Source organism: Loxodonta africana, chromosome 16 (assembly GCF_030014295.1).
Source record: "Loxodonta africana isolate mLoxAfr1 chromosome 16, mLoxAfr1.hap2, whole genome shotgun sequence".
NCBI lineage: Eukaryota > Metazoa > Chordata > Mammalia > Proboscidea > Elephantidae > Loxodonta > Loxodonta africana.
The window spans coordinates 33,885,971-33,913,840 of record NC_087357.1 but is presented as its reverse complement, the minus strand read 5'-3'; the positions used below and the strand labels follow the sequence as shown (position 1 = coordinate 33,913,840).

At 40.2% G+C, this 27,870-nt stretch overlaps 1 protein-coding gene across 4 annotated transcripts in view; it reads right to left on the bottom strand.

Moving 5' to 3' along the window:
* Window positions 1-303: 303 nt before the first annotated feature.
* Window positions 304-27,870, bottom strand: part of ERLIN1 (ER lipid raft associated 1) — a 50,627-nt gene continuing 23,060 nt past the window's right edge. For 3 of the 4 annotated variants that reach the window (XM_023546822.2, XM_003409179.3, XM_023546821.2), the window contains 5 exons: window positions 27,413-27,471; window positions 25,232-25,323; window positions 17,510-17,599; window positions 16,511-16,590; window positions 11,972-14,213 (listed from right to left, as the gene is read on the bottom strand). In XM_023546822.2, the coding sequence (XP_023402590.1) occupies window positions 13,992-14,213; window positions 16,511-16,590; window positions 17,510-17,599; window positions 25,232-25,323; window positions 27,413-27,471 (543 nt within the window). In that variant the 3' untranslated portion in view covers window positions 11,972-13,991. Of the gene's footprint in view, window positions 7,381-11,971; window positions 14,214-16,510; window positions 16,591-17,509; window positions 17,600-25,231; window positions 25,324-27,412; window positions 27,472-27,870 lie in introns of those variants that run through there. The other variant, XM_023546823.2, reaches the window with a different exon arrangement.

The following is a 27,870-nucleotide window of genomic DNA, read 5'->3' as shown; positions in this document are numbered from 1 at the left end:
GCTGCACTGAAGCCATCGGCAAAAAACAAGTCTCCAGGAATTAACAGAATACCAGTTGAGATGCTCACTTGTCTATGCAAGAAATTTGGGAGAGATCCATATTTGTGCCCATTCCAAAGAAAAGTAATCCAACCGGATGTGGAAATTATTGAACAATATCATATGCAAGTAAAATTTTGCTGCAGATAATTCAAAAGCAGTTGTAGCAGTACATCGATAGGGAGCTGCCAGAAATTCAAGCCAGGTTCAGAAGGCAATATGGAACAAAGGAGATCATTGCTGATGTCAGATGGATCTTGGATGAATGCAGAGAATACCAGAAAGATGCTTACCCTGTGTTTTATTGACTATGCAAAGGCATTCGAGTGTGTGAATCATGACAAATTATGGGTAACTATTGTGAAGAATGAGAATTCCAGAACACTTCGCCATGCTCATGAGTAACATGTACATAGAACAAGAGGCAGTCATTCGAACAGAGCAAGGGGATACTGCATGGTTTAAAACCAAGAGGGGTGTGTGTCAGGATTGTATCTTTGCACCATACTTATTCAATCTGTATGCTGAGCAAATAATCTGAGAAGCTGGACTATATGAAGAAGAATGGGGAATCAGGATTGGAGGAAGACTCATTAACAACCTGCGATATGCATATGACATAACCTTGCTGCTGAAAGCAAAAAGGACTTAAAGCACTTACTGATGAAGATCAAAGGCTACAGGCTTCAGGATGAATTACACCTCAACATACAGAAAACACAAATCCTCACAGCTGGCCCAATAAACAACATGATGATAAATGGAAAAAAGATTGAAATTGTCAAGGATCTCATTTAACTTGGATCCACCCATGGAAGCAGCAGTCAAGAAATCAAACGCCACATTACACTGGGCAAATCTGCTGCGAGAGACCTCTTTAAAGTGTTAAAAGGCAAAAATGTCACTTTGAGGACTAAGGTGCACCTGACCCAAGCTTCATATGCATGTGAAAGCTTGACAGTGAATAAGGAAGAACTGATGCCTTTGAAGTATGATGTTGGTGAAGAATATTGAATATACCATGGACTGCAGAAGAATGAAAAAGTCTATCTTGGAAGAAATACAGCCACAGTGTGCCTTGGAAGCGAGAATGCCAAGATTTTGTCTCACATACTTCGGACATGTTATCAGGAGGGACAGGTCCCTGGAGAAGGATGTCATGCTTGGTAAAGTAGAGGGTCAGGAAAAGAGGGGAAGATTTTTGATGAGATGGATTGACACAGTGGCTGCAACAACAAATTCAAATACAACAACGATTGTGGGGATGGCTTAGTTTTGTTATGTTGTACACAGGGTTACTATGAGTCAGAACCGACTTGATGGCACTTAACAACATCACACTTGGAATTCTTTGTTTGAGGTCTACCTTCCCATGAGATTGTTGATTCTAAGAAAGCAGAGAATGTGTTTGTCTTGGTCACTATTGTCTTGTTTATTGTTTGTGTATTATTTTATACATGTTAGGTTTCCTGGCACATACTAGTCAATAAGCACTTGTCAAATTGAATTGAATTTGATGTTCACATTGTTTCTCCTGTTGTGTCTGGAGGGTTGCTTTCTTTAGTTTCTGTTGGTTTAACAGTATACTGGCCACTTTTTATGCCCCTGGACCTCGAAGTTAGTATGTTATTCCAGTTCTAATGCATTTGGCATCAAGGTGGGTTCCTTTCGAAACGCGTGAAGCTCAGCAGACCAGAGTTGGAGCCTCCATTTGTGTAGGTTCAGCATTCTATTAGGTGATGCTTCCTGGACGTGTTAGCTACGTAAACTTGTGCCTTTTTCCTCCCTTTATTTCTGTGAGATAAGGCTTGCAAGCATAATTATGGCTTTTCCGTGTGATAGTTAGGGATCCCTGATGGGCTTGTTTTTTATCATATTTGGAAAACTGGAGGTTCCCATGTAACTTAATGGAAAACACCCACGATAAATTCTCTGTTTAGTTCTTACTGGTATATTGTCATACCACAGACCGGTGGTGCCAGAGTGCCACTCGCCTTCTTGGTGGCTTGTATTAAAAAAAAAAAATACCAGATCATATTTCTCAAAATCCATCTTACCAATCAAAAATTTAAACACACTCAATTCAAAAGCATGCATTTCAATACTGAAAACACATGCACCAAAAAAAAATTGTTTTCAAATAAAAATTTGGTGATCAAATTGCTGAAGAGGTTTTTGGAGTCACCTCCTCCATAGTGATTTGGACTTTAGCTGTTTCTGGCCATAAAAGCAACTCGTAAGTCTGGTTTTGTAACTTTTATGACACACAGTGTCTGGTCAGATTAGTAACTAGGGCAAAGTCTGGGGAGTTGGATGGAGTTCAGTAAAAGTCCAAAAGTTCAAGGGAATGAAGTTCAGTGACATTATGGCAGGAAGGCAAAGTCTCAGTGGAGCTCCAGCAGAAAAGGGTCTCAGGTAGGGCTGGAGGCTATAGCCTCCATAGTGACCTAAAGCAGACTGGTAATTTTTCAGAATGAAGGCTACCTCAGACTCTTTTTACTATTGGGTTCTTCAGAATTTAAAGTTTCAGTCTTTGTTTTAGGTCGCTGCTCCAAGAAATTAGCAATGGAAGATTATTTGTTAGCACAAAGTCAAGGTCCTGAGAGTAGAATAAACAAATAGGGATATCCTAGTAGGAAAAGACATTGCATATGTGATAACAGTGTGTGTGTGTGTGTGTGTGTGCATGCTGTGTTTGAGCTGCTGCTACCTTTAGGATATGGTGGCTTAACACAACACAAATGTATTCTCTCACAGTTCTGGAGGCTAGATGTCTGAAATCAAGACGTTGGCAGGACCATGTTCCTCCAAGGGTTCTAGGCAAGAATGCTTCCTTGACTCTTCTAGCTTCTGGTAGTTTCTGGCAATTCTTGGTGTAGATGCTTGTAGATGCATCACTCCAATCTCTGCCCCATCTTCATATGGCCTTCTCCCCTGAGCCTGTGTTTCTGTGTCCAAATTCCCCTCTTCTTGTTAGGATGTAAGTCATACTTTATTTAGGGGTCCACCCTAAAACAGAATGATCTCATTTTAACTCGATTACATCTGCAAAGACCCTGTTTCCAAATAAGGTCACATTCACAGGTTATGGGTAGACATGAATTTGGGGGGGGGGGGCACTATTCAATCCAGTACAGATATAATATGCAGTTCCTAAGGAGGAACCCAAACACAGATCTTTTTCTAGTGAGTGACCAACAAATATATGAAAAGATGCTCAACTTCACCAGTAATCAGAGAAATGAAGATTAAAGCTACAATGAAATACTATTCTTCACCCATCAGGTTGACCAAAATGAAATATTCTGACATTATCAGATAATAGCAAGAACACAGGAAAAATACGATGTCTCACACACTGCCACTGAGAGTATGAATTGGTGCAAGTCACTACGGAGATCATTTTGGCAGTATCTAGTAAAATGGAAAGTGTATTTATTTTTTGACCCCGAAATTCCACATCTGGGTATATAAAAAAAAAAGAGAAATTCCCCCCACGTGCAAGGCACTGAAAAGGCTGTTTACTACATCATAGAAAAAAAACTCAGAGAAATCATTAGCCCATGTCAGTGAAAGGCAGAGAAAAATAAAAACCACATAAATGCATATGATGACACTGTGTGGGCTGTTCATACAATAAGGCACTCCAAAAGTTAAAAGGAATGAATTAAGTGTATGATATATGTGTGTGTATACGTATATATATTATATATATACGACATATATATATAATTCTGTTGTCGTTGTTAGTTGCTGTTGAGTTGGCTCCAACTCACAGCAACCTTATGTGTAACAGAATGAAATGTTGCCCACTCCTGCACTATTTCTATGATCTTTGATATGCATAGTCCACTGTTGAGGCTATCATGTCAATCCATCTCACTAAGGGTTGCCCTTGTTTTTGCTGACCCTCTGCATTACAAAACATGATATCCTTTTCTAGGGATCGGTCTCGCCTGATGAACTTTTTGGTTAGCAGGGGTAGCTCTTAGCCACTACACCACCAGGAGAGCAGAGGAAATTTGTAGAAAGCCCAGACTTATTTGACTTATTTCCAAGAGCAGTACTGGAGCTAAGCAAAAGAAAGGAGTAGAAAAAAAACAGTAAGGGGCTAGGAGTGGTGAGAAATCAAAGACAGAAGGGCTGTGGTGGCACTACTAAGAGGAGCTTGGAGGCCCTCCCATCTGTTCTTTGAGATGGACCGTTGACTTTTCTCTAGGGATGCAAATGCAGCTTTGAGACAAGTCACCTGGACTTCCCTTTCAACCAGGTTGCTGCCCCTAAAAAAAAGCCCCTAAGCTCCATGTAAATACAAATTCCAGATACAACCACTGGAAGGGGGCGAGAGGTGGCCAGGCAAGGAGGACTAGAAGCAGAATAGATGGAAAAGAATAGAAGACAGAAGAGAAAAAAGAGAACATAGAAAGAATAAAAGGAAGTAGATGGTTTCCAAATTTTCTAGGGTTTTATTATTCTGAAGTTTGTCAAAATCAAACTAAGATTGGGGCAGTCAGTAATCGCTGGGTCTATCTGAAAAAAAAAAAAAAGCTCCTTTAAATAATGTTTTGCTTAGTTGTGCTCACAACAGTACGGTTTGTTCAGTAGTTTTGTTCAAGTCAATGCAACAAGCTTTTTTACTGAGAACCTAATATGCACCAGGCTCTCTGCATAGCAATGAGAACACAAGGATGATGACATGATCCCTGTCCTGAGACACTCACATTCTGATGCAGGACATGGATAAATTTACCACCAATTGCAATACAATATGATATGCATTGTGATAAGTAAAGAGAAGGGGCATCTAACACAGCCTGGATCTGAGAAGTCTTGAGTGTGTGTTAAATCTTAAAGAACCATTAAGAGTTAGCCAGCTGGAGGAATAAGTATACCTGTGCTGATTCACTGTATATAGGGACAACATACACCTACTCCTCACTTATTGACTATCTCGTTATCTGACATTTTGCACTTAGGACAATAGTAAAAAATCTAATATTTTGTGCAGCAATGACGCATCTGACAGTAAATGCTGAGGCGTGAGGTGAGAGTAACACTGGCTGTGACGGTTATGTGTTATCTTGGCTGGGCCATGATTCTCAGTGGCTTGGCAGTTATGTAATGATGTAATTTGGCAGTTACGTAATGATGTAATTTGGCAGTTATATAATGATGTAGTCATCCTCCATTTTGTGATCTAGTCATCTTCCATTTTCACGTAATGTTGACTTTTGCATAACAACCTGGTCTTTGGAAATGAACCATGTCATTAAGAGAGGAGTGAGTGTACATGCTTTCAAGCACCAACCAGAAATGGTAAGGGTAATGTGATGGTTAAGATTGTGTCAAACTTGGCTGGGCCATGATTCTCAGTGTTTATATGTAATCACTCCCATGACTGAATCTGCTGTGAGTAGCCAATCAGTTGAGACTTTCCTTGGACATGTGGCCTGCATCTGAATTTATGCAGACGTTCTGGCTTTTTTGTTCACTTTGGATCCTGCGCCTGCCTCCCATTCATCTGACCTCTGGCTCTTGGGACTTGAGGTACCGGCTTATCTGCAGACCTTGGGATTCATTGATCTTCACAGCCTCAGAGTAGTACCCCTGCTGTCGGACCTGTGGATCTTGGGTTTGCCAGCCCCTGCAGCTGTGTGAATCGAGAGCAGTCTCTATCCTAATCCACGGAGTTTGGACGTTCCAGCCTCTAGAACTGCATGAACCATTTCCTTGATATAAATCTCTCTCTATATATATTTATGTGCTTTACTGGTTTTGCTTCTCTAGAGAACCCAGCCTAAGACAGGGAGGAATTCTCTAGTGGAGCCCGTTAGCACCGTGCTCCATGCTTGACTGTTGGTGGACTGTAGAAATGTTTTTCCCACCTCTGTAGAAAATCTCTGTTGTGTGTTGATGGCATTAATAGTCCCTGTACTTATCTGAGGAGCCTGGATAGCACAGTGGGTGCTAGCCCAAAGGTTGGTGGTTCAAACCTACCAGCTGCTCCATAGGAGAGAGACGTGGCAGTCTGCTTCCGTAAAGATTTACAGACTTGGAAACCCTACAGGCAGTTCTACCCTGTCCTGTAGGGTCACTGAGTCAGAATCAACTCGATGGCAGTGGGTTTAGGTTTTCTGGTGGTATGTCTGGCCACAACTTAACTCACACAGTTCTACTCTGACATACATGGCATTGCCATGAGTCAGACATGACTCAATAGCAACTGGTTTAGGGTTGGTTTAACCCTTATCCAGAATCTCTGGAACTATACACCATTTCCCTTCTCGTGAAAATGGTTTCCTCTTGGTAATAAGAGGCTGCAAAGGCCACAGGCTCACACTCTCCCAGCTGCTATCAGAGGCTATTTAGACCAAATGTGATCCAGGGGCTGGTTTCAGGGGCTGTCTCCTTTAAGTTCTTGGAAAATGCTTCATAATAAAAATAGCTAGCATTTATGGAGCCAGGCCCTGGGCTAAGGTCTCTACATGCTACATCCCATTTAATTCTCAAAAGCTGTATGAAGTAGATACTATCACTCCCTTCTTAAAGATGAGGAATGAAGAATTAGAGAGGTTCAGTAACTAGCAAAGGGCTGAATAGTTGAATAGTGTCTCCCCAAAATTCACATCCACCCGGAGCCTCACAATGTGACTTTATTTGGAATTAGAGTCTCTGCAGATGTAATTAGTTAAGATGAGGTCATACGGGATTATCCCTTTTGCTAAACTTCTATTGCAGGCCACACATCCTCTAAATTGAACAACTAGTGTCCTTATAAGAAGGCCAGGTAAAGACAGAGACACACACAGGGAATACCATGTAAAGACAGAGACAGACCCTGGAGTGATGCATCTACAAGCCAAGGAACACAAGGATTGCCAGGAACCACCAGAAGCTAGAAGCAGCAAGGAGGATTCTTCCCCAGAGCTTTTGGAGGGAGCATTTCCCGGCCAACAACTTGATTGCAGACTTCCATCCTCCAGAACTGACAGAGAACAAATTTGTGTTGTTATAAGCCACCCAATTTGTGGTACTTTGTCACAGCAGCCCTAGGAAACTAATACAGGAACCAAGATTTAAACCTAGGTCTGTCTGAGTCCACAGTCCACTAATCCAGCTGCAGTGGCAGCACCTGTTACTCAGAGTGGCAGCACCAGGTACCCAACAATGATGGCTCACAGCAGAGGTGAGCGGAAGTTGATGACTCCTAATTTGAACAACTTCTTGGGTCGCCGCAGCCTGACAGATCAGTTTTACACACTTGTAGATCCACTTCCAAAAGGTTGATCTTTCTGGAAATAACTGTCACGCTGTGCAGCTCTCCTACAGCACTTTCTCCCCCTGAGGGCAGAAAAGTCAATCCATGAGTCACCAATTCCCATCACACACAGCCATCAGCTTATCCCTTTTACTGACCTCTAATATAGGACCATACATTCTCTGAAATCTCTCTAAATTCAGAGCTCTCATATCCCTAAAATTCATAGCTTCAAAGAATATAAAGCGTTGTGGTGAAGAGCTTGGATCTAGAATATAAGAAGCTCAAAGCCTTACTTTGCCAATCATTATTCATGTGATCTCGGGTAAAGCAACCTCTCTAAACCTTAGCTACAAAATGAGGTTAACAATAGGGCCTGGTAGGGTTGTGAGAATTCAAAAAGAAAATGCCTGAGATGAGCACCTGGGCCATGCATGCCCAATAAATGAAAACTGTTATTCATAAGGGCTTCCAACAGGAGCCTATCAGGCCCCCTAGAACTCTTCAAAGGGGCCCAATGATCTTCATTTTAAAATGCAACAGCATATGATGCTCCCACTGCCTGGGACACCCTCCACCATCACCATCTTCAGCTGGCTACCTCCTGTCCATCTTTAAAAATTCAGCTGAGATCGGATATTGTCTCCTAGAAATCACCAGGCTGGACTGGTCCTCATCTGTGGCCCCACAGCATCTAGTGTTCTTCCTCCTGTGGTACTCATTACATTGTTGTAATTGCCTACACACAGGGCCATCAGCCTTTTTGTTGCTTCAGCAGCTAGCGCATAGTAGGTGCCTGATAAATACTTACAAGAAGAATAGACGTTTTTGAAGATAAAAAGAGTAATAGATGGAAAGAAGTAGAAAAATGGGTAAAAAAAGGAATAGAAAAAAAGAAAGATGGAAAGATAGGCACTAATTCCAAAGAAACATGGAAAGCAAAGTAAGGGGAAGTGAGGAAAATGCCATTCTGAGTTATGGGCTATGCAATAACGGGCACTAAGAGTGAGCAGGAAACTCTGGTGGCATAGTGGTTAAGTGCTACGGCTGCTAACCAAGAGGTCGGTAGTTCTCACCCACTAAGTGCTCCTTGGAAACTCTATGGGGAGGTTCTACTCTGTCCTATAGGGTCGCTATGAGTAGGAATCGACTCAGTGGCAGTGGGTTTGGTTTTGGTAAGAGTGAGCAATGAACTAATAGTGAATCAGATCTAAATACGTATACGGAGGCAAGACACGAGGAGACCAAGAGAAGACTGAGAAGCTGCCCCAGCTTTGTGAGATACTCCTGGAGAGCTGTGGTTAAGGTTTAAATTTCAGCTAGCTTAGCTCACAGCTGCTGAAGACATAAGTCACGTATTATTGTTTCTGTGTATGTATCAGGCATTGTGCCCATTCTGTCCACTGCAGGAATTTACAGCCCATTCCAAAAGACAGAAACATACATTGACGCCTATACACACCAGGTGAACTAACTTATCTCATTAATTACCGTGTGAAATCATTAGGTCCATTAAGATTATCTTGTTGAACCACTGAAGAGTAGACAGGTCAGAGATTTCAGGCAATTTCCCATGGGTACACATTCAGTCAGTCCTGACATGGACACTCCAGCCCAGTTTCTAAGTCTGTTTCTCCACCACTCCTCGATGCCTTTAACAGAGTACTTAAATAGGACAGATGAGTGGCTGCGGGTGGTTAGCAGAGTTTACTCCTGTGATATTGAGAAGCTGAAAGTGGAGCTGGGCTTTGAAGGATGTGTGCAATCAACGGGGAGTTCTTAAGTGACATGCTTATTCCTACCACTTGACAGTATTTCATATTAGTCACTGTGTTCTTTCATGCAACAAAATTGACCAACTCGTGGGCCAGGCACTAAGTTAGGCATTAGCAATAGGTACAAACTCCCAGGAACAAGACAGTGATAGTCCCTGCCCTCACAGAGCTTAACATTTGTGAAAACGGAAATTAAGCAGGTAATTACGGGTATGGTGAGTGTTACAAAGGAGAAGAGTACAGGATGCTAACCTGAGTGAGTTCAGGGTGACCCCTCTGAAGAAGCGATTAAGGCTCATTAGGAGTTAGCAAAGTAAAAGAAGTTGGAGCTGGAAGGGAGGAAAAGTGAACCAGGTGGACAGAGAAAAAATGAACCAAGGAACAGAGAGAAAACGATACATTTAAGGACGTAGGAACAGAAAAGAGTGACTGGTGAGGCCAGTATGGGCCCGATCACAAAGGGCCTTGTGAGCACACATTTGGGACTTGATCCTAAAGCAATCAGAAGCCAAAACTTCTAATTCACAAAATTCCATCACCACAACAAGCAGAAACCACTCTTTTTCCTCTGCCCTGCTTTTTAAAAAATTTGTGGCAAAAAATTTATACAGCAAAAAAAAAGCCATTTTAACCATTTTTAAGCGTACAATTAACGTTATTCACATTATACAACCATCATCGCTATTTCCAAGTTTTTCATCACCCAAAACTGAAACTAAGTACCCCTTAAGCAGTAACTCCCATTCCCCAACCCCTGCTAACCACTAATAAACTTTTGTCTCTATGCTTGTGCTTACTGTATTGTTGTGTGCCTTTCAAGCTGATTCTGATTCATAGCAACCCCTTAGGGCAGAGTAGAGCTGCCCCATAGGGTTTCCTAGGCCGAAATCTTTAGGGGAGCAATCAGGTCTTTGGTTGCACTGCGGAGCCGTTGCTTGGGTTCAAACCGCCGACTTTCAGTTAGCAACCAAATGCTAAACTATTGTGCCACCAGGGATCCATTGCCTACTCCAGATATTTCATCTAAATGGGATTGTACAATATTTGTCCTTTTGTGTCTGACTTACTTCACTCAGCATGTTTTCAAGTTTTATCCATGTTGTATCACAGAACTTCATTCTGTTCTATGGCCAAGGAATAATCTATTGTATGTATATACCACAATTGTTACCCAATCATCTGTTGATGGACACTTGGGCTGTTTCCACATTTCAGCTACTGTGAACAAGTGCTGCAATGAGCACTGGCGTACAAGTATCTGTTTGAGTCCTTGCTTTAAGTCTTCTGGATATTGTCTTAGTTACCTAGTGCTGCTATAACAGAAATACCACCAGTGGATGGCTTTAACAAAGAGAAATTTATTTCCTCACAGTTTAGGAGGCTAGAAGTCTGAATTCAGAGTGCCAGCTCCTAGGGAAAGCTTTCTCTGTTGACTCTGGAGAAAGGTCCTTATCTCTTCAGCTTCCTTGGAGATTTCCTTACATCTTAGCAACTATCTGGAAACCACGGTGGCATAGTGGTTAAGAGCTACAGCTGTTAACCAAAGGGTAGGCAGTTCAGACCCACCAGGTACTCCTTGGAAACTCTATGGGGCAGTTCTACCCTGTTCTATAGGGTCACTATGAGTGGGAATCGACTCAACGGCCGGGTTTGACTTTTTTTTTAAGCATTTATCTTACCCTATTTCTCCTCTGCTTGCTTAATCTTTTATATCTCAAGAGATTGACTATAGATAGCCAACACGTATCCTACCTCATTAACAAAGATGACCCATTCCCGAATGGGATTATAACCACAGCCATTTACAACACATATTTGGGGAGGACACAATTCAATCCATAATACGTATATACTCAGGACTGGAACTGGTGGGTCATACGGTAATTCTACGTTCAACTTCTTGAGGAATGCCAAACTGTTTTCCAGAAATGACTTCATTCTAACATCTATCAAGAGCTCACAGGACAATTGGTTTGAATTATATTTCCCTGGTCTGCACCAGCTGATGTAGGATACTATGGGCTTGGATCCCCGAGGAATCTTGAGTAAAGCGCTACTTTCCTCCAAAACTCCTAGTTGCCACTCGCTGCTCCAACATCACTGCATAAGTGTCCCTAGGAGGGAACGCAGAGAGCTTGTCAACAGCAGACCAAGCCCGGGTGAATCAGCGAACCATCAGTGATAATCGTACCATTGCCAGTTACATCCAATTTGTCCTTCCTCCACCTTGGGATAACTACCTCCTCCCTCCCTCTCAGGGAAAGGATCCAAGGGGAATGATGCTTTTTCCTCTCTCTTCCCTCCTCTGTTGCTGGCTCCATCCCACAAAAAATCAGAAGAACATTCCTTGTTAAATTCTGTGTCAGGAAAGAGTGGAAATCCTGTTTTTAACATCCTTTTATTAAAGCTGATATTTTGGGAAAAGTACGAGAGCTCCTACAGTTAAGTTACACCATCAAATCACCTGGCCACCTAACTGAAATGTGCAAGACAGCACTGTTCCTGCTAGCTGCCGTGGAGACGACTCCAACTTATCGCCCCTCCATGAACAACAGAACCAAGTGCTGCCTGGTCCTGCACCACCTTCATGAACGCTGGTACGCTCCCGTCCATTGCTGCAGCCGCCGTGTATTCTGAATGCCTTCCAACCTAGGGGCCTCATCTTCCACCACTATACTGGACAGTACTGTGTTGTCATCTATAGGGTTTTCACTGACTAGTCTGAAAGCTCCACTGAAACCTGTCCACCACGGGTGACCCCGCTGGTATTTGAAATACCAGTGATACACGAGCTTCCAGCAGCATAGCAACATGCAAGCCACCACAGCACAACAAACTGACAGATGCGTGCCTTAGGCAACAGAAAAGAATGGAGACATAAAGAAAAAACACAAATCACTGATAGTAAAATAGTTTTATTTAGTTTCTTATTTTTAAAAAAGGTAGCATTTCACATATAAATTTAGACTTCTAGATTACAGTGTATATTTGCCAAAAGGAACATCCCTGAAGGAGGGACAGACTGAGAGCTCATTGAGTGAGCACAGGGAAGCACACTCCACGGGGAGTTTAAGTGGAAGTTCTTTCTGTAAAACTTCACAATGGCATTTCCCTGCCCTTCAACCCTGACACCAGGGTTTGTGGCTTGTCAGAAAACCCATACCTATCACTTTGGAGCAGTAGCTTTTCGCTCATGTAAATAGGGAAAATCTCTAGGAATGAAAGCACAAATGTCAATGATCCAGATTTCCCACAACAATCATTATTATCTGCAGCAACAATATGACAGGTTAAGAGTTTTTATAATTCAAAAGTTCTTTTAAGAGGGCTAAAGAACACAAAATTCATTCAGAAGGAAATTTATATAATTGAGCAAAAAGGAAAAAAAGATTCTCTCCATATTACAAACGCCTCTGACGCGTAAGGCCCAGGAAAAAGACCCATTAGAATCTGGGATTTCCTTCCTTTCCCAAATTCGGTGTTTGGCACAATCCACAAGCTGTCATGAGACCGACCGGCTGACATGCGGCTGGAAGCTTTCTCGCAGTGGTCCCATGACTTCAGTCTGGCTTCATCAAGAAGTGTCTTAACAAGCTGCACAAACTCAGGCCTAACTACAGGGTACACTGTTTCAGGATAAGTTAATCTTAACGGGGAAAAGGTCCAGATGAAATCAGTCTCCCATAGCCACAGGCTAGCTCTGCCACCTCTCATGGAAAATAAAGTTCCCTGGCTACCCAGGGAAGGAAAAAGTTGGAAAAACAACTTTGATTTCAGCATCTCAGGGATGACCAAGGATGCTTTCTATCCTTCATTTCCTACTACGTGGGCTCCTGATGAACAATCTTCAGAAGAACAATCAATGTCCTGGTAACCATGGGAGCCCTAGGATTTGGCCTTTAGGCAGCAGTGCTGGGGCAAGTGAACATACCCCAATTCCAGTTTTAAAAACAAAAATTCCCTGCAATCATGATACAATACTGTGCAGTGAGTGGCTAGAATTGTACACTGCTCCTATTTCTGGTTAAAGCTCTGTCCCACTCTAGGCCAGCCAGAGCTGAAAGGTGACATGTAAGGGGTTGCCTATGGCTGAAAACTGGGCACCTTAGTCACACATGGCCTGGGCCACTGATGCCAACAGTCATCACCAAAGTGGGGAGGAATGCCGGGCCCCAGAGCTGTGGTTCAGAGCAAAAGGCTTCATCTTGCCCAAAGCGTCAAATCAAGCCCTCTTGAGCCATACTAATGCAGTAAACTTGTAGTTAGGAATCTCTATAAGGAATCTCTGGTTGGGTGGCAAGGTGCATGCCCCAGCAGGCCACCAACCTGACTACAGGAAAACAGAAAGGTGCAAATCGTATCAAGTAAACTGTTGTTCCAAGTGGAAGATCACTTCCTAGTGAACCTCGGCGGCCTAGATGTTAATCACATGGATGAATGCTGGCTCGGGACTCCAAAAAGAGAGCCTGGGAAGCAATCAGTCTTCTTTACACTTACCATATCCTGGTTGTCTTCCCTCTGCCTCTCATCTCTAGAATGGCTGAGCACACATATCCCCAGGGACCAATGTAAACATTATTCAATAGATCTCAGCTTAGAAAAACACGACTTGTTATATATTTAGTGTTTAACATTCCAGTGCAGGCAGTATCTTAGCATCAGACTTTCCCTCATTCACAAGTACCAATTTAGAAAGAAACACAAAGGATACTTGATAAAACTGCAGCTGAAAAGACCATCTGAGTGCCAGACAGCTGGCTCTACCCTGCATTCATAGTTGATAAACCAGGATTATCACAGGACAGGCAGAACAGGCAGAGCACAAGTTCTCTGTAAATCTGAAGAGCCGGTATCATCACTGTTCCCACTTAACCCCTTGGGCCACATCTTGATATGGGAGAACATTTCCACCTCTTGCATCAACCTGTACTCTCCTTGTTTTGGATGGGGTTCTCTCCAGAGGGTTCAAGAGCCTCCTGAGAGAAGAGAGAGTTTTCTCTTCCAGTCCTAACATCTGAATATTTCAAAGCACAAGAGGAGTCCACAAACATGCTAGGGATGCTGCTGCCAAAGTATATCTTACTGTTAGAAGCAATGGCCTGGTACTTTTTGAGCTCCAGATATTCCGGGGTCAATTTGTGCTGTGCAGGGCAAACAAGAGCAAAGACATCAGGACACTTTTATGCAACAGTCATCTCTGTCTTTCTCTACATCCATTTTTCCTATTACTCTTCTAAGCACCATTCTCAACTGTGACTCGCTGCCAATGACCCCATCTCACTTTTGAGTGTGGCTATCACATTAACAGTGACATTCCAGGCTTGAAGCTCCTTTACCAAACTTCTGTCCTAACGCAGGACAAGCTATTAACTTCTTAATAAAAGGATATAATGGCTAATTGGGGAAGGGAGGGGTCTGAGAACAAATTATAACTATCTAATGATAATGACTAATATTTCCATAGTGATTTAAGGCCTATAAAGTACGCTCTCATTTCATCTAGGTGAATTCAGCCTCAATTCTGATTGGAATTTCTGATTCAGAGAAACGTGAACTGGTCAAAGGATGGGAGTGGCAGAGTTTCAAAGGAAGGGGCTGTGACTTCTTTTAGAGTAATCAAAATACCTTAAGTACATTAATAAAAACCCTTACTTTTCTTCTCAAAATCCTGTCCAGTTTCCAATTTTCTTTTAATGTTAGTGAACCAATGAGTAACCTTGTAATTCCCTAGGCTCATAACTTCATAATCAGCCAGCTTGATTCTGCTTTTCTTGACCAAATTCTAGAACTGTAAAAGGTCTCAAGAAATCACCTAGTTTGGCCTCTCTTCTTTACCAGAAGCTGTACGTTTAAACATCTGTGATGGGTAGATGTTTGTCAGCCACCCTCCTACAGATCCCCCTCTGTCACCTGCTGCAGTGTTTTGTTTTTTGATCATGGTGCCAAAATATAGCCAACCAAAATCTGAGTTTGATTAAAACTCATTTTCAGTGTTCCCTGGAATAGACACTCCTCCCAAAGGCCCCCAGAACCTTCCCTAATGATCCTGCCCTCCTCGAGTTCCAGTCTGTCCTCTAGGCAAATGACCATCTTGTCCTTCACAGTTCCAAGTATCTATTTTCTTTGTTCCAACATTTTTGACGCCCTGGATCTATACCCCCTCTCCAGTTGATCATGTCCTCTTTCAAAACACTGTAACCAAATGTGGTCACAGTACACAACCAAATTACTTCTGAAAGCCTTTTTACTATAGGTCGATATCTGAGTAGCATTTTTCAAAATGGCATAAGGCTGACTTCAATGGCAAGGTGTTGAGACTTGTGCCTGGCCAGCTTCTCCCATTACAGATTTAGATTGCTAGTTTTATAACTGGAAGTTTCCCATCGTGCCTTCACCTTGACCAAATTTCATTCTGGTTCTATAGGGCTATGTCCTCCAACATGTTAAGTTTATTTCTAAATTTATACTGGTTTTCAAAGTACTGACAACTCTCATTCTGTATAACTACCATGTCTGATCATTTCTTCTTGCTAAACTGAAAGAGTTTAAGCCCTATCTAATACCTTATATCTTGGCTTTAAACCCTCATGGGGCATCATACACGTTAGCAACTTCTATCGTAACCCTTTCTCTGTTCTAATGCACTCTACAAATAATCACCTTATAAGTCTAGGTCATATCCTTTCCTTCTCAGAATACTGTAGGGGTTTTCTAGTTGCCTCTTAATTTAGTAACTCCGGTTCACTCTCTAGCCAACCTATCCTAGTATTTATTTACACATCCATTGCTTGACCATCCATCACCCCACCTCATTCCTCACGTTACTACACATGCCATTCCTCATGCCCAGAACCATTCTCTATATCCTATAAACAAACAGTTCTCAACTGGGGGCATTTGGAAATGTGTGCGTGGAGAAGGTGGGGTCTGGTGGCTAAAATGATTGGTAAGCAATACTGACATTTAGTGGGCAAGAGCCAGGGATGCAAGATATCCCACAATGCATGGGTTCAACAACAAAAAAGTATCTCACGCCAAAATGCCAAGAATGTCTCTGGTAAGAAACACTGCTCTAAATCAACTTAACACCTACCAAAAAAAATGCCACCTTATCTGGGAAGCAATTCTAGTCATTTCAGGTGAAAACCCTCAACTTCACTAATTATTGAGCACTTATTAAATTTATGGCATTTGATCTGTGTTTATAATCTGTTTGCCTTTGTCCTAGCTTCCCAGTTTAAAAAAGAACTATATAAAGTTCCCAATGTAGTCGGTGTATAGTATGTCTTGCTAAGTCATTGGCTGATTGTGGGGGATGTGACAGTCACCACCCTTTCTTGATACTGGATACAATCACTGTATCATATTACAGCCCCTCCAAAGGGAAAGCAAACCCCCAAACCGTACAACTAGGCAAGTGGCACAGAGAGTCAGTCACCTTGTTTGAAGTGGCATATTTGTGTGCAGCATAGAACTCAGCATCTGCTTTCGCCTTCTCTCGGGCCAAGAACGCAGCATCTAGCAAGCAAAACAGAGTCGGGGTGTTTAAAACAAACCAAAGTTGCCAATCTATTCCCTCAGCTGGCAAGGGTCCCTTTCTCCACTGCCTGATAATTTGGGTGCTTACTTTGCTTCATAAATTTACAACAAAATGAACAGTTTTCAAATCCAAGTCCTCAGACAGCTTGTTCTCAAAGGGGAATACTCTCGTCACTGCAGAATAACTCTCAGCTCATTTGAGCCCACGTCATTTTCCGCCCAAAGCTCTTCCTTCTTTCCTCCTCCTCCTACCTTACCCACCTCCCATCAGCCAAAGTGCCGTTCTCTATCCAGGCTCTAGGCCTTAAAAAGAACAACTAAGTTCAGACATGGAAGTTCTGCTCTGTCTAATCCATTGTCCCCAGTCCCTCAGAATTCGATCCAGCATCAGTAAAGGAGAAAGATAGGAAGCAGCAGTATATAAATAAAAAGGGTTCAATATCTGGTCTTCAAGACTGCTTGTAAGCTAAGAACATCTTACTATGTGAAATCAAAGAGTTCAAGACCCTCCACGAAAACTGGGACTTCTTTTTTTCCCCCATCCAGCTAATTTTTTTTTGTTGTTGACAGCTGGGAAGAAACCGGTGGTAAGCTTTATTATCTTGTGCATTCTTTACAACAGATTATAAGTAATTCTCATACTTGGCCTGGAAATAAATTGTTAGCTAATAAGCCCCAATTTAAGGAAAGAAATTGCAAGGCCAAGTTACCCACAGTCACAAACCAAACCAACAGATATGTAACAGCAAGAGTTTTGTCTAGAATATCAGGCCAGCCACTTTCTCCAGACCAGATTATTCTCTGCCACGGCCTTGCTACCCACCATAAACAAGAACCCAACTCCCTAGGCAGAGCAGCAGTTGAGGACAGTCACGGCCTCATACTCTTCCTGATGTACCTTCAATTTCAGAAATGCGCTTTTCAGTTTCTTTCTCCATCACCTTCTGCTGAAATCGAATTTTTGCCACTTGTGCAATCTTCTCTGCTTCTATAATTATACAACAAAAGACACATTCAAATGCATTTCTCTCATTCCTGTGGCACTTAGAATCAGCAGCACACAGTCTAACATTTAATTATATAAGATAATATGGGCTAATTGTTTCAGGAAGTTTTAACTAACCAGACTATAAACAACTCAAAAGAAAAAAGGGAATTAATTTTCTATTTCACTGTTCTATTTTGACAGTGCTAATTTTGTGGGATGAAGGTATACAAAAAGTAACAGCTTCAGTCCTTCACCGGACAATAGAGCAATGGCCCACAAGCTAAGGGAAAAAAAAAGGATACTTTATGAAAGTACCAGAGAACAAAAACAGAGCAACACAAATGCATGGCAGCATAGGACAATTATATAAGGTGGCAGGAGAAAGAAAGAACAAGGGAGATAAGTTAAATCAAGGAAGGCCTTCTGCAAGAAATCTTAAAGGAAATAATGGGCATGACCTGGGAGGACATGCCAGGAAGCATAAACAAAGATAAGAAGGTACAAATGAGCAAGTCACAGTGGAGAGGTGATAAAGGGCCATCTGACAAGATAGCAAAAATGATTAAATAACAGGGCTACAGCGCTCCTGTCTTGAATAACAAGTTAAGGAGTTTAGTTTTAATATAATCAAGATCAACTGTTAAATTACCATCAGGGGAATGACATATTAAAAATAGTATGAAAGGAAGATTATTCTGACTGCTGTAGAAGATAAAACAGAAAGCAAGGTAAACCACCCGAGAGTATGAAAACCAGCACTGGGAGTGAACATGTTAGCTGCAGCAGGCAACTTGGGCAGGAGAAATGAAAACACCTTTAGTGAACCTCTGGCTTAACCAAACGACCCAGGACCAGGTTAGAAAGACTCTAATTACACTTTCAACTCAACTACTGCAAGTCTCCTTTTTTAGTTAAAGACACACATACTTTATCCCCGGTCCCTGAGAGAAGTACATTATGAAAAGAAAAACTCTAAGAAGACAGTGTCCTTTACCAAACACTCCACAGAATGCCTGCTGATTTCTCCATCAGAGTAAAACCAATCCGTATCATGTCATTCTAAAAAATAACCTACTATATATCAACAGGGCTAAAAATTTAACTGTAAGCAGAATCTCAAAATAAAACTTTAATCAAAGGTGAGGGATCTGGAACCTGAAGCTAGAAACCAATGTTGTCTTAACATAGGAGAACTCTTGTGGTAATCCCAGTCAACGCTGCTCTGTGACATGTGGTATAAAACAACAAAGAACATGACCAGAATCTATTTCTAGAAAAATGGTGGACCAGGCTAGTGAAAAAATCCTTCAGCTACCAACACCTTAAAATGCTAAGTAAAACATATAACAACTTTGTTTTTTAATGCAACGCTGAATTCACAAGAAAGAATGGGAGATGCTCAAGTGATCTAAGAAAAGGGAGAGCTGAGAGTCTGCATGGTAACAGCACTGGGCGGTGGTTATTAGAGACAAGTAAGGGAGAGGGACATGGGTCACTGCCCATGCAGGGCCAGGAGACAGGGTCTTGCAATGTTGGAACTGAGACTCCTCAAAGCTGAGATCTCTGAAGGACTACAACTCCAATAAAAGGGGGGGCTGGAAAACCTGACCCACAGCCCAGTGAGAAGTACCTAAACACATCATAGTGAAACTAAAGAGCACCCAAAGAAGAGAGAAAAACCTTAAAAACAAAAAGGGAAAACTGTCTGATTACCCAAAAGGAACAATTAGACTCTTGACAGCATATTTCTAAAGAGCTACAAGAAGTCAAACAAAAATGAAATAATATTGCTAAAGTGATAAGGGAAGAAAAGTTTCGTTTGGTTTAGAACTGTAAGCCAAATTACATTCAAAAATGAGGGAGAATATAAAAAGCACCGAGACCAAGAATGAGCTGAAGAAATTTTCTACCCCTTAGCTTTCATTGGGAAATCTAGCCATAAAAAAAAAAAAAGGTTTGCAAGAAGCAATGGAGAGGAAAAAAGTATTCAACATACCTGTAAATCAAAATAAACATTTACTGTAAGAATCAATGATAACGACAATCATACTTAATGGGGGGAATAAAAGCAACAACAATATGTAAGATTGGGGTCAGAGATAAACATTCTAAAGTACTGTTCAAGAAAAGGATGTAGAGAATGGTTAACTTTAGACACTGTCAAGTCAGGTATGCTTGTTAATATTTTATAGGCAATGACTAGTTATACATTTGAAAAACCGAATGCAAAATTTCCAAATAAGTAAAAAGTAAGAAAGGGAGGTTGGGCAGAGAAAAGAAATTGCATGGTAAATAGCACAAAATTAAATGATACAAGCAAATCCAAACACAGCAGTAATCACAATAAATATAAAAAGACCAAACTCACCAGTTTAAAAGACAGATTCTCACATTGGATAAGATAACAAAATCCAGCTATATGCTGTTTACAAGAGACACACCTAAAACATAATGACACAGAAAAGTTCAAAGTAAAAGAATGGGAAAAGATATACCAGGAAAATAACTAACCAAGAAAAATCTGGCAATCATTGGACAAAATAGACCTTAAGCCAAAAAACATGTTTAGGGATAAAGAGGGCTATTATGAAACAGGAACAATTCTCCGGGGAGCTGTAATCATCTTGAACCTGATCTTCTTAATGAGATATTCCCAAAATATAAACAAAAACAAAAAAAAACCAAGGAGTCAACAAATACATAGTTCTAGTGGGAGAGGGAGCTTTTAACACACTTCTGTCAGTTACAGCTCAAGAAGGCAAAAAATTAGAAGAATACAGAAGTTGTGAAGAACACAATTCATAAGTCTGACTTAATGGACAGAGAAACCTGCATCCAACAAATGGACAATACACATTTCAAACTTTTCAAGTACACAAAGAACATTTATTAAAACTGACCCTGTATAGTAGGTCACAAAGCAAATCTCAATAAATACTTAAGAATCCATATAACAGATCATGTTCTCTGACCACAATGCAATAAAACTGGAAATCAACAATAAAAAGGTAGCCCCTCAAAATCTATTCAATCAGAAATTGAAAAATATACTACTGATAATTCATGGATTAAAGAAAAAATCATAATGGAAAAATGTTTTAAAAAGAGTGAAAATTAAATACCAATAAATAATCTGCATTTAAAAACTTCGAAGACATAGCTGGAAACCCTGGTGGCGGAGTGGTTAAGTGATACAGCTGCTAACCAAGAAGTCAGCAGTTCGAGTCCACCAGGCACTCCTTGGAAACTCTCTAGGGCGGTTCTACTCTGTCCTAAAGGGTCGCTGTGAGTCGGAATCGACTCGACGGCAATGGGTTTAATGGGTAAGACATAGCTACAGAAGTATTTAGAAGAAAATTTATAATCTTAAATGTTTCCATTAGAAAAGACTGAAAACTAATGAACTGTTTAAATCAAGAAGCTAGAAAAGAACCAAAGAGTGAGACAAAAAAAAAAGGGTATACAACTGGAATAATAAAAATAAGGGTATATAACAAGAGAAAATGTGAATAGAACAAACAAAAGCAAAAGCCAGTTCTCGGAAAAGATAGACAGACCTCTGACAAAATTGGTCCAACAAAAGAGAAGGCACAAATAGACAATATTAGGAATAAAAAGAGTCATCCAGATATGGTAGAGGGTTTCAAAACTCGTAAGAGAATATTATAAATTCATGCCCCCAAATTTGAAATATCAGAAAATGGACAATTTTCTAGAAAAATAAAATTACCAAAATGGACTTAAATCTATTAATATAATTCACCATGTTAAGTTTTAAAAAGAAAAATCATACAGTCATATCAACAGATGCAGAAAAAAATTCTAAAAGTTTTAACGACCATTCAGGACAAAAACTCTCTGCAAGCAAGACAGAGAAGAAAACTCCATTAACTCAATAAAAGTTAACTACAACAAACATAATTAGGATTATTCCTTTAAAGTCAGGAAGAAGACAGGAATGCCTGTTACCATCTTTTTTTTTCCCCACCAACACTGTATTGGAAATCATAGTCCGAAGCAGTAAGAAAAAATAAAAGATGTAGGATTACAAAGAAAGAAACGTAACTGTCCTTATCTGAAGACAATATGATTGCGACATGGGAAATCCAAAATTCTATCGGAGATAAGAACATTCTCTGCAAGACTGCTAAATAGAAAATCTACAGCATACTTATACAAAAGCTACAACCAATTAGAAAATATGTTTTTAAAAAAGATTCTACAGAGCCCTGGTGGCACAGTGGTTAAAAGCTTGGCTGCTAACCAAAGGGCTGACAGTTCAAATCCACCAGCTGATCCTTGGAAACCCTATAGGGCAACTCTACTCTGTCCTATAGGGTTGCTATGAGTTGGAATCAACTCCAAGGCAATGGGTTATTTATAACAGCAAAAAAACTTAATGGATATATATAAATAAACCTCTAACAAAAATGTGTAAGAAATTTAAGAAGAAAATTATTAAACTTTTTGGCAAAGACATTTCTCATAAATGGAGAAATATAATAGATTTATAACACTCAATATCAAAAAAGACACAGATTCTCTCCAAATTGATGTATACATTCAGTAAAACTCCAGTCAAAATCCCAATACAGTATTTTACTCAACTTGAGGAGCTGATTCTAAGATTTATATGGAGGAATAAAGGACCCAGACTCATCCAAGACAATTTTAGAAATAATCAGGGATAGTTAATAGTTAACAGGAATAGTTAAAGAGAAACTCACTCTCCCAGATAGCAAGACTTAATATAAAAGCTACAGTAATTAAAACAAGGTAGTACTAGGGAAGGACAGACCAAAAAATGGAACAAAATAAGAGACCCTAGCAACAGAACAACTATATATAGCACCATGGTACGTGACAGATGTGGCATTAGAAGTACGTAGAGGAAATAATGAACTATTCAGGAAACAGTCTAGGAAAATCGGCTTGCCATTTGGAAAAAATAAAGCTGAATCCTTATTTTACACTAAACACTAAAATAAATTCAAGATGGATTAAAGGCCTAAATAGGAAAAGTGAAATTTTAAAACTTTTATATAGAATTATTACTTTGGGGTAGGGAAAAAAATTCCTAAACAAGACAGGAAAAGCAAAAACCATAAAGGAAAAGACTGATGAATTGACTCATCAAAATGAAATATGTATGTATGTCAAAGATACCATAAAGTTCAAAAACAAGTCAAAAATTGGGAAAAGAATTTTGCAGTGTGTAAGTCTAGAAAAGGATAAGTATCCAGAAGATATAGAAAACTACAACTCAATTAAAAAAATAAAAAAAGGCAATCAAATTATGGGCTAAGGATATTAACAGGCAATTCATACACAAAAAAGGAAACCTGAATGGCCAATAAACAATATCCACCTTTACTGGTAATCAGGGAAATTAAAATTGAAATTATGTGATACTGTGCCCACCATCAAACTGGCACACATTTTAAAAGTCTGATAATTCCAAGGGTTGAGGAGGATATGCAAAAATGGGAACTCAATGAGGGAGAATGAAGAAAACCAAGGACACGGGAAAGATTAGCCCAAAGGACTAAAGGACCACAACTACCACAGCCTCCACTAGACGAGTCCAGCACAACTAGATGGTGCCCAGCTACCACCACTGACTGCTCTGATGATCACAATAGAGGGTCCCGGACAGAGCAGGGAAAAAAATGTAGAACAAAACTCCAACTCACAAAAAAAGACCAGACTTACTGGTCTGATAGACTGGAGAAACCTGGAGAGTATGGTCCCTGGAAACCCTTTTAACTCTGTACTGAAGTCACTCCTGAGGCTCACCCTTCAGCCAAAGATTAGACAGGCCTATAAAACAAACAATTACACACGTACTTCAGCCATGGCTACAAGACTAAACAGGCACACCAGCCCAGGGACAAAGATGAGAAGGCAGGAGGGGACAGGAAAGCTAGAATAATGGAAATAGGGAACCCGAGGTTGAGAAGGAGAGTGTTGATATATTTATTGCAGGGTTGACAACCAATGTCACAAAACAACATGTGTATTGTTTAATTGTTTAATGAGAAACTAATTTGCTCTGTAAATTTTTACCTAAAGCAAATTAAAAAAAAAGGGGGGGGGGGAACTCATATATAGCAGCACAAAAATTGGAACTCAAGCACAGCAGAAGAGAGGGTAAAAATGATAGCCTCACTTTGGAGAGCAATTTGGCAACATGCTGTAAATTTGAAGATGTGCACACCCTATGACCTAAATCTACTTCTACTCAATTCTACTTCTGAATAATCTCAGTTCTGCTTCTCAAACTACCTGTGGGAAGTGACAATTTTTTTGTGTATACTTTAACTTGTTAGGAACCAATATTTATAAATGAGACTAAAAGGAGCTACTAGAAAAAAGAAATTAAAAAATAAAAACAAAAAATATAAGCCCAATTTTTATGATTAGACTGAACAGACATAAAATTAATGTCTTAAAGTGCTACAAAAAAAATGCTATAGGAACTTCCAAAACACTCACTCTCAACCTCTGTACTTATCTCATTATGGATTGGAAACAAAAAGCTGGCGACGGGGCAGCAACACACACCACACACTGAGAAGCACTACTCTAGGGAAATTCTTACACATTGCACATGGAGACATAGGTGAGGTTGTTATTGTGGCACTATTTATAAGGAAAAACTAGAAACTACCTAATTCTTCATTAGTAATTGAATAAACTAAGGTTTATCACTGAATGAAATAATACACAGCAGTTAAAGACGAACTAGATTTACTAAACAGGAATAACACTCAAAAACAATGTTTGTTAAAAAGGCAAGTTGTATAATAAAAGGCACAGTTTGGTATCATATTTGTAGTTTAAAATACGTAAAAACAATTCTATAAATTGTTTATGGATACATATTTATAGCAAAAGTCTAAAAATATCAAAAGGATAAACATCAACTTCGGAAAAGAAGCTACTCTGAGAAGAAAGGTCAAGGAATAAGACCAGAGGAGGGTACAAAGGAGGCTTCAAACAGATCTATGATTTTTTTTTCCTTAAAAGAAAATATGACCTAAAGGAAATATATGGCAAAACGTTGTGCCTTTATTATATTGTTCTCTGTACATACCTGTATATTTGAAATATTTAATTAAAAACTTCTTAAATTTTCACCAGCCCAAGAGCAAACAACTGAGGCCTGAGATGACAATCTAAGGGCGTCCTGGAGCGTTAGGAAAACCACTGTAATTCAAAATGAGCTGGAGGCAAGCCTGCCGCACTCTCACAGAAGGCAGTGTCCAGCACCCAACTAGGCAGATCCAGTAGCAAGGACGCACACTATAATCCTGAGCTTCTGCCCAAAAACTTCTCTATTCTTAATATGTGTAAACAAAAACCCTATGGAGAGAGAATAAAGCTGCGGATAAGCCCTACCCACTCTCCCTGTCCTTGAAAAACAAGGCGGCCAGCAACATGGCAGGGCGCCAAAGAACTTCATTAAGTACTGGCCTTACCAACGCAAAGGTGTTTCCAGAATTCTCCACTAAGTATGATGCAACCTTATCTGAGTCCCATCAATATCTACCATGAGACTGACAAAAAAAACAGGACAAATTCATAACACATGTATCTAGAGACATCCAGTTCAGAAAGAAATCCAAATACCTATAACAGCTTTTTTCCTCTCTGTCTCAGCTTCTTTCTCCACAACCTTTTGTTTCTGTGCAGCAATAAGTAGTTTTGTCTTCTCAGCCTCCCTGTAGTGCAAAACATTATAAAAGTTATAAATTATTCTCATATGTGCTGTCATGGACAATAATTCTGACCCTACATTGGGTGACAAGAACCATTCTATACCTAGAACTTTCTGACCTATTAAGGTAGGCAAGACAGGTACTACCTTAATTCACTTAGTAATAAGTCTGAGGGAGAAATGTTAAACGATTTGCCCAAAGTCGCCCTGAGCTGAGTAAAATTTAGTACATTTGAATTTTAGTCTAAGTTTTCCTCTAACTGTATCATGGAAAGGCATATGATCTGGAAGGGAGTATATCAACACTTCCTTTGTTGCTGGGCCTCCTGCTAGCCCACAGAGCACCACTGTATCAAATTAGAAAAGGGTACCAGTCTCTAGGCGGCTGCCGTTTCTCAGGTGCATGATTTAGTAAGCAGAATGAAACTGGTTTTCAGCCACTGCCCAACTCAAGTGGATACCTTGTGCAGTGGCCCTGGTTACTGTACAGAAGATATAGTTAGGGGGCAGTTATTAGGTGGTGAACTTGGGCTCGATGCAAGGAAGAATTTTCTAGGAATTTGACCTTTCTAACAATGGAAATGACTCCCTATCACTAAGCACACGCAAACGCAGGCTGAACGACAACATGGGAAAAATGGTATAAAAAAGATTACTGCTGGGTGGGCAGTTAGACTGAATGATACCAAGGTGGTTTTTAATTCTGGAATTCTAATAGCCTATACAATTAGGAAAGATTCACAAATATCTGAAAAGTAACTCCAACAGTTTCCCCAAAGCATTTTTCCCCAAAACTTTTCTCCTTCTGCCACGAGGACATTGAAAAAACATAAAATGGCATGGTGGATACTATGAACTGAGGACAGAGATCATACAATATTCATCTTTCTATCACCAGAAGCCATCATATTTAAAGACTAAGATATCCTGAGCCTTCATTAACATTTTTTTCAATAAATAGATCAGACCCATGATCTACCCAGCTTGGTACTCTATGCTTTTTAGCTTTAAAAGAAGAGTTCCTTTTCTACAGTGGAAAAGGAAAATAAAACTCCATGTGACAGAAGGTATAGACCTGGGCACAAAAAGGACTCAGAATTATATTATCCCACAAAGAAGTATTATTACTACTCCCTGACCCCCCTCTATCTATACATCTGTTGTATTCTTGACTTTCACAAAGTTATTTTTCCAGCATCCCATATTTTCCTTTTTGTTACCATATCAGCCAAATGTCCTAAAAGACTTCTCTTCATTCAGTATCTGTTCTAAGAGAATAGCACTGTCATTTCAACTGTAGTAAGTATTCCCCTAAAAGGTACCCTCTAAAACACTTAGAAACTGATTTCCTATCAAGCAAGTAAACAATCCCTTCCCAGCCAGCCCTGGACACCTAAAAGAGAAGAATACAAGGAGTCAACTCAGGCAAGGCTTCGCCAGAAACAAATGCTAAAGATCCTGGTCTAATTTTAGATACACAATCACATACAATGGAAACTCAAACTTTATACAGACAAGGTATCTATTCTTACCATCACAACACAGTAACAAAATACAGGTGCTCTGCTTTAACCTTAACTCCTTTTCTCCTCTATTAATACTTAAATCAAGGTACTATTCACATCCAAATTACAACTCCTTAGGTTTTCAGCAATAGTTATACAGTAAACTGCATCCTTAGCCACTCAACTGCCCCTGAAATGTCAATGCAGAGAGAGAAATTTAGTAAGAGTTGAATGGGAATTAAAACATGAGGACAGGTGATACTACTAGAATAAAAAGTATGGAAGACAGACATAGACCCCACCCCAGAGTGGGGTAATCTCTCACACGTAAGTCTCCTCTAGACTGGTGCATTAGTAACTGCAAAAAACTCCAACCCGTTGCCGTAGAGTCCATTCCGACTCATAGTGATCCCACAGGACAGAGAAGAACTTCCCCACAGGGTTTCCAAGGAGCACCTGGCAGATTTGAACTGCCAACCTTTTGGTTAGCAGCCGTAGCTCTTAACCACTATGCCACACCAGGGTTTCCACATTAGTATGTAGGCAGCCCTAAATAAAAATATTGGGAATCCCATGCATATTACTCACATTAACTCAAAATTTCTTCGTATGGCTTCTGGGATTTTGGGTTTTGTAACACGCACAGCCTAAAAAATAAAAGTGAAAAAGCCAAAGTATATTTGAAAAAAAAATCTTCAAACTAAGTGTTCTATAGAAGAGCTCCTTACATGATGCTGATAAAACAACTATGATATATCTGCTATTAACAAGTATGAACCCACCAGAAAATCTGCTTTCATGCCAACACACCAAGAATCAAAGATACGTTCCTTCTTGTTTCCTTAAAAAATGTCTGACTGCAAAAAAAAAACCACTCTACCCATTAAGGAAACCAACTCCAGAGGGAAAAGGTTCCCCCTAAAAAGCATTTCACAAAGCTCTTTAGCTGGACACTTCTAGCTTTCCTTTTCAAACTTGCAGGACAAAGAAACAGAAGGAAGTCAAAGTTCTAAGACTGAAATTATAAAGTTGGAAACAACCAGTTA